This window comes from Pteropus alecto, unplaced genomic scaffold (assembly GCF_000325575.1).
Source record: "Pteropus alecto unplaced genomic scaffold, ASM32557v1 scaffold24, whole genome shotgun sequence".
Classification (NCBI taxonomy): domain Eukaryota; kingdom Metazoa; phylum Chordata; class Mammalia; order Chiroptera; family Pteropodidae; genus Pteropus; species Pteropus alecto.
In genome coordinates this window covers 23,659,918-23,667,343 of record NW_006439192.1, presented here as the reverse complement: position 1 = coordinate 23,667,343, position 7,426 = coordinate 23,659,918, and the positions used below count along the sequence as shown (strand labels likewise).

General features: G+C 34.4%; 1 protein-coding gene across 2 annotated transcripts in view; it reads left to right on the top strand.

Moving 5' to 3' along the window:
* Positions 1–1,542: 1,542 nt before the first annotated feature.
* The window catches only part of SLC7A2 (solute carrier family 7 member 2), an 18,180-nt gene continuing 12,296 nt past the window's right edge, over positions 1,543–7,426 (top strand). Inside the window, exons 1-4 of one of the 2 annotated variants that reach the window (XM_006916420.2) lie at positions 1,543–1,961; positions 2,425–2,580; positions 5,709–5,874; positions 7,032–7,165. In XM_006916420.2, the coding sequence (XP_006916482.1) occupies positions 1,586–1,961; positions 2,425–2,580; positions 5,709–5,874; positions 7,032–7,165 (832 nt within the window). In that variant the 5' untranslated portion in view covers positions 1,543–1,585. The remainder of the gene's footprint in view (positions 1,962–2,424; positions 2,581–5,708; positions 5,875–7,031; positions 7,166–7,426) is intronic. The other variant, XM_006916419.1, reaches the window with a different exon arrangement.

Below are 7,426 nucleotides of genomic sequence, written 5' to 3'. Positions count from 1 at the left end.
GGCCGACAAAGTGCTTTCTGAAATTTTTTAAACTTCATTGTTATAAATCTCTTTCTACATCAATAAATGGAGCATATAAGAAATAAAAGGATTTGCATTCATATTGATGTGTAAATGTTCAATGAGTGAGCTTTATCTACTAGGTATATATAGTGCGAAACTGGATTATATCCTAGAACTGTATTTCTTATGAGCAAATAAGTCACGTAGATTCACTATAGAAAATGTATTTTATTTGTTATGTTTCAATAAAATAATTTTTAATAATTGGGTTTTTTTTTTTTTAACAGATTAAGGTTGAGAAAATTTTAAGGGTTTATTTTGCAGGATAAGAATCCTCTAAATTCATCGAAGAAGTTTCCAAGTTGTGGAATATATATACTGTTCTATTCCCTTTTCCTCAGTTATTTCCTAATCTGCTGAGTTCATGTCTGTGTAGACAAGGACATGTAGGGCTTTCTAATTTTTATACTTTTTTTGCACATAAATTGTATATATTCATTGGAGATAAATTAGAAATACATGTTAGCAACGTAATACACATTATATGAAATACATAGAAGTAAAAATTAGCCCACCACCCAAAAATCAGTACTGTTAATATTTTGGTATATTTTGTTGCAGATTTTTTACTGTAATATGTGTATATATTTTTTCTTACTAATATCCAGACTTTGTTTTATAACCTGATAGTTTTTTTCAGTATTAGGTTATTTGGGCCTGTCTGGAGTGAAACTTTCTGTCTCATTTTATTCATTTAATTTAAAAAGAACACAATACTTGGCATGGACTTTGGGTTTATTTATTTATTTAGAAATCTCAGTAACTATAAATAAGCATGTGTATTTTACTACAAATTTATACTTAAAACATAGTAGAAGAGCAGTTTTAGTTATAAAAATCTAAGCATGGTTTTGGGGGAATTTTTTTCTAAAAGGTTCAAATGGCTCCATGAGAAAATGAAACAAATGAAATCAGAGAAGCTCACACATATTTGATAAAGCTGTAGAATACATTATGATGGCATATTTACATGCTTTTAAAATAACTGGACTGCAGGTGCCCTAAGCTAGAGACCATATCTGTGTATCACACTATTCTAGTCATATTCTAGGCACAATTCCTGGCATGTAATAATGCCTAAAAAAAAAAAAAAAAAAAAGAATGAAGAAAGAGAACCAAAAAGATGAGGTAATTCACCCCCTTGTTTGTAGGGAAGACAAATAGCTATCTTTTGGGATATATGTTTATCAGCATAGCTTTAAAAATTGTAGCAAGACAAAAGAACAAAAATGGTAAATCTTTTTAATCACCCAGGGCTCCTATTCTTTTGCGCCCCAAATAAGCCATGGTTGCAGTCTCTTATAAAAGGGCATGTGTGAGTAAGAAATGCACCGCTTTGGTTTATTAAGCCCCATTTACGATTGCTCTAGGCCACACCTGTAGCAAGTGAAAAAAAAAAGAAAAATCCAGGCGCCATAAAAATCCAGTGCTGAGAAGCCGGACAGCTGATTGGAGGGATAATGATTCCAGATCAGCTTCTAACCTGTCCCTTCTTTCTCTTCATCAGGTTGACCTCTTCAAAATGATTCCCTGTAGAGCAGTTCTGTCTTTTGCCCGATGTTTGATCCGGAGAAAAATCGTCATTCTGGACAGTCTTGAAGACTCCAAATTAAGCCGTTGCTTATCCACCGTGGACCTCATTGCTCTGGGCGTTGGAAGCACTCTTGGTGCTGGGGTTTACGTCCTCGCTGGGGAGGTCGCCAAAGCTGATTCTGGCCCCAGTATTGTCCTTTCTTTTCTCATTGCTGCCCTCGCTTCCGTGATGGCAGGCCTTTGCTATGCTGAATTTGGTGCCCGAGTTCCCAAGACTGGGTCGGCGTATTTGTACACTTATGTTACTGTTGGAGAGCTCTGGGCCTTCATCACTGGCTGGAATCTCATTTTATCTTATGTGATAGGTAGGTTTCCAAAAACTAATCTTATCACGTGGAATGGTGGAAACAGTACCCCTGAGTCGGAGGCCTTAGGGTTTCGTTGTAGGTCTGCATTAGTGAGCGACTATGTGATCTTGAGTGAATCACTTGATCCCTGGGTATCTCTTTTTTCTCATCTAAAACTGCAAAATCGGGTGATTCTGCTTTATTTCTGAATATGCCTCTTAGTGGATTTGAAAACCTGTTTGTTTTAAAAAGAATATATAGTTCTCTAATGCAAAGAAAGTTACCTGATTCTAGTTATGGACTTGAACATTTGATTACTATTGTATAATTATAAAATTATCAAGATAATTTTATACGTGGTTAAAATTTTCAAATCTGTCTGAACTAGCTCATGTTTATCCTAGAATAGAATAGCAATTAATGTTATGTTAATTTTCTCCCAGTGACCTTGTATTCACTGCATGTTCTGTGTTTGGGGAAGGTACGTCAAGTGTTGCAAGAGCGTGGAGTGGCACTTTTGATGAACTTCTTAACAAACAGATTGGTCAGTTTTTCAGGACGTACTTCAATATAAATTATACTGGCCTTGCAGAGTATCCTGACTTTTTTGCTGTGTGCCTTATATTACTTCTAGCAGGTAAGAACACTAATTACGCTTCTCCCTATGATAAGCCAGAATTTGGGGCCCAAGTTCCCAAGACTAGGCAACATACGTATACACTTAGGTTATTATTGGAGATCTGTGAGCCTCGCCACTGGCTAGAATCACATTTTATCTTATGCAATATGTTTCAAAAATAAATCTAAATCATGTAGAGTAGTAGGAATAGCCCTTCTAGGTTAATGGCACCTGGAATGCACTAAATACTAGGATGAGGCACATGAATTTTATAATACTAATTGGAGATTTATGGGAATGGCAATGAAGTTTAAATGGGGAACAATGCGTAATTTTTGACACTATTTCATCTTGTTAGATACAACTATGGATATTTGTAAGCATACTAATTCTAGAAGAAATACTGTCTTTCTATTTATACCTTTATCTATATAATGTAAGCACCTGGTTTTAGGAAACATTCAAACCACCTGTTATTTTTTAATGTAGACATTATGTAGACAAACATACTTTATACCAGGATTTTTCCATTTTCATCAGTATTTGAGGCATAGTGGTTTAGAAGGCACAGGAATTAGAGTCAGAGTAATCAATCAGGTTTTTAATCCTACTCTGCCATTTACTATCTTTGGAACACTGAGTGACTTAATTTTTCCATGACTCAGTTTGCTCATCAATGGATATCAATGTCTGTCTTTGCTGGGCTTCTTGCTGAGTACCGACTAAGCACTTAGATAACAGGCAATTTTATTCTGTAGATACAGTTAATACCCTGCTGTTTCCTTATATTTGATTTTCACTATTTGAACATTTTCTATTTTGTTTGTCATTTCTACTTGCACTCCTATTAAAATCCATCAAGGATTGCACTAAGAATAAAATCTGTTTGTTTACACTTCTTACTACCCCTTGCTTTCCTTTCCAACCTTATCTTTAGCTACATTCTCTCTTGATTACGAAATGTGATCAAAACATCTTTCTATAATGAATGCTTACTTGTATAATTACATAATTTTTAAAATAGCTTTACCCTTTAAAAAGTTGGGTGTTAGTTAACTGTTTTATATAGTGATAGGGTTAGGGATATGAACAAAATTTATGGATCTAAAATATTTGGCATTTTGCTTCTAATATCAAGAAAAATCTCATCAATTGTTTTTTAACAGGTGATAGATTTTGTTTTGATTTCTAAACAGCCTAGCTAACCTTAAATTAGTTCCTTCATATTTTATTTAGGGATGGTTTCAATGAACTTAAATATTCAGTTTTAATCTCTAAACAATGAGTTAAAATCATTAACTTCCATGGCAAGACTGAGGCCTTAGCCTGCCTGCATCATTTGTCTTGTGTTCATTGACCATCATGTCTTTACTTTAAATAGGCTAAGCTTACATGGTAATTTTGTTATTAGAATCTTTCAAGACCAAAACATCCTAGTATAAATCTTTATTCATATTGTAATACCAAATATCTTGGCAGCTGAAGCTGTTGTTTCTTAAAGATACAAGAGAAGAATATGTAGTCTTTACATGAGATGTTCATCAGTCTCTAATCTACTGGCTGGAAATGGAGATGTCAGACTAGAGAGTGCACATGAGGTATTATGAAACTTTTATAGAACATGACAGCAGCTTTGTTATTTTCCAGAGTGTATCGTGGTATAGCGTATAGTGCATATTTCCTGGGCATGTAGTGGCTCCTAACCTGATGGATAGTTACAGACAGTCAGTAGTTGTAGTGACTATACAGTTTTCTTTTATATTGTTAATATAGTTATAGTACTGGACATTCTGGAAATTATAGAGATAAAAGAATGATATTCAGCCTCTCTCATCTCTGCTTGGATAGTTGTGCTTATTTGATCATGGGTGTGTAGATATAGGGAGGAAACAAATAAACATGTGACTTAATCCTTTCATCACAATCATTTCCCTAATAGTAAAAAATAATTTCTTTGGTCCACAATTCATATCTTATACAAGATGAATTAAAGATATAAATATGACAAATGTAATCATAAAAGTACTAAAAGGAAATAAAGATGAACATTTTGGGGTTAATATTTCTAAAGAGAAAATCTTTCTAAAGGTAGAAACTAAAAAGGAAAAATTTAAATTCTGAAATTTTTTCATATGTATAATCAACATTAATATTAAAAGCAAATAATATACTGGGAAAAACAGGCAATATGTGATAGGCAGAGAGCTTATAGCATTATTATATAAATAAATTTTATAAATCAATATGAACAAGAATAGCCTAACAGAAAGAATGGTCAATTTAAATTGGGGCAAACTTCATAGCAAATATTTTGACAGCATGAGCCAAAAGCCTTGTATAAAAGTACATATTCTTGATACAGTATTACCTTATAGAAAATTATTGTAAAGAAATAATTAGAAAGTGTACAAAAATATTTATAAAAATGATTATGTCAGTACTGTTTTTAGTTGTAAGAAACTAAGAGTGACCTGATTGTCTATAAATAAGGGATTATAGTGTCTCCATATAGAGGAAGAATATGTGGCTGTTAAAAATTGTTGTATATTTGTTGACATGGAAATATTTGTGTGTACATGGATTTTGTGTATGTGCAGAATTCTGGAGAGGAGATTACACTTGCTCTTTATTTCATTCACATTTTTCTGTATCTTTATATTACTTGAATAGGAAATTGATTACTTTTCCAATCAGAATATAAAACTATTAACATGAGAATTGATTTAATAAAATATCTTTGGGGCATGACAGTTGAATTATTTTGTTTCTGTATTTCATGAACATGATGCAGACATATGATCGAGCTTTTACTTTAAAAATTTTGCAGCTACTAACCTTGAAATGTGTTTAGAACAGCATTTCATTAAAATTAAGTTACTTCACCTCTACCACCTGTTGATAATAATAGTCAAAGTTACTAGATTTATTTATTTCTTGGAGAGTGTGGTATCCTCTGGGTTTGAGCACAATCTGCCTTCTGATATCAAGTTGGTTGTATTCAGAAGACATCATTTCACAGTTGCGCAAATGAGTAAGAACTCGCGATAGAAAGGGATATTTGTGAGTTAAATATATGAATCCTGGTGAAATAATATCCTAAAGCTTGTGACTGCCTCAAAATGTTATTACTTTTTGTTTTCTCATAGGTCTTTTATCTTTTGGAGTAAAAGAGTCTGCTTGGGTGAATAAAGTCTTCACAGCTGTTAATATCCTGGTCCTTCTCTTTGTTATGATTGCTGGGTTTGTGAAAGGAAATGTGGCAAACTGGAAGATTAGTGAAGACTTTCTCAAAAATATATCAGCAAGTGCCAGGTAAAATATTTGGGTTTTTTCCTCTCTCAGTCTGAGTTTTGTTTTGTTTTTGTTTTTGTTTTTTTTCCATTTGCTGCTTTTGTCTTATGTTACATTTTTCTCTGAAACAATGGTTCTGAAATGTTTGCTTCAGAGACTTTTCTGAAGGTCTATTCCATTCTGAGGCTCTCCTTCCCTGGCAGCACCCAGACATAAATAGGTATGTTTGCTATTGAGCATCTATTTGAAGCCTTGTAGCTGCCAGTTCTCAACCTCGATCTCTGCTCTAGGTTTAGGGGAAGGAAGAGGGAGATTCTAACCATCATAAGAATACTTTTTTCTCCCTAAGGTTTGCGACCTCTAAATAACAATGAGTATTTTGAGTTAATGTATCCTTCAGTTCTTCCTTTGGGATGACCATTTGGTTTCATTGCATTTTTTCAGCCTTGTAGTAAATTTCAGGCCTTGTTTTTTGGAGGATATTATTAGTTACATAAGCAGACTTGCCCATGCATTTCACTTTAAACCTGATCATCTCAAAATTAAATTAATAATAATTATATAGAAAAGGTTTCATCTTAAGATTTAAGTGTGATATCTTGTGTGTATATGGAATAAGAATACAAAAATATCTGGAGTAGGGTATGTCTACATGTTTTTCTTTACCTGAGTTGTTGGCTGTTATTCTGATGAGGCAAAAAATTAGTATCTTCTGGTGTTATATAATTTTTAACATGTAGTAAAGTATTCAACTTTAGTATTATTAATCATACCTAGATACTTTTATTTCATCTTTTCAAATGTCTTTACGTAAGTTTTTAAATGTGCAGTCTGCCCAACTGTCCACGAGAAGAAGGTTTCTTGTCTTTATTTCAGATCATGGCCTCAAAATCCTGCCTGGCTGTGAGTTCTAGCCAGAGTGGGTCTGGACCTCCTGCTTATGCTGTCAGTCAGCCTCTAAGATCAGAGTCGGTAACCAGAGAGGGCGCCATTGTTGGGGATACCACTGCATTCTCTAGGATGGGCTCAGAGAATCAGGGTTTACTTTTAGTTCTGAATCCGTCAGCTTCAAAGAGCTGATGAACACAACAGCCTTCTGAGGATGTAGTTTCAGACAAATTACCAGAAGCAGCAGTTTTCTATGAAAATGACTTTCTGACATTTGTTCTCTTCCATAGAGAGCCGCCCTCTGAAAATGGAACAAGTATCTATGGGGCTGGCGGCTTCATGCCTTATGGCTTTGCAGGAACTTTGGCTGGGGCTGCAACCTGCTTTTATGCCTTTGTGGGATTTGACTGCATTGCAACGACTGGTAAGAGCAGAGTCTTGGCTCTCAGGAGAAGGAAAAGGTGCTCTTTGTACCCACAGGAGTACTCATTGGGTGGCAACAGAGGTCAAGGAAAGGGAATGGGCTTTGGAGCTGGTTCCAGCCCCAGCTGTGACACCTGCTGCACATGATAAAAAGAAATGTAATGAAACTCTCTGAACCTTGGTTTCCATATTAGTAAAATTGGGAGAGCAGTACCTACCCCTCAAATGTATAAAGGCTACCGAAAAGATTTTATATATATAT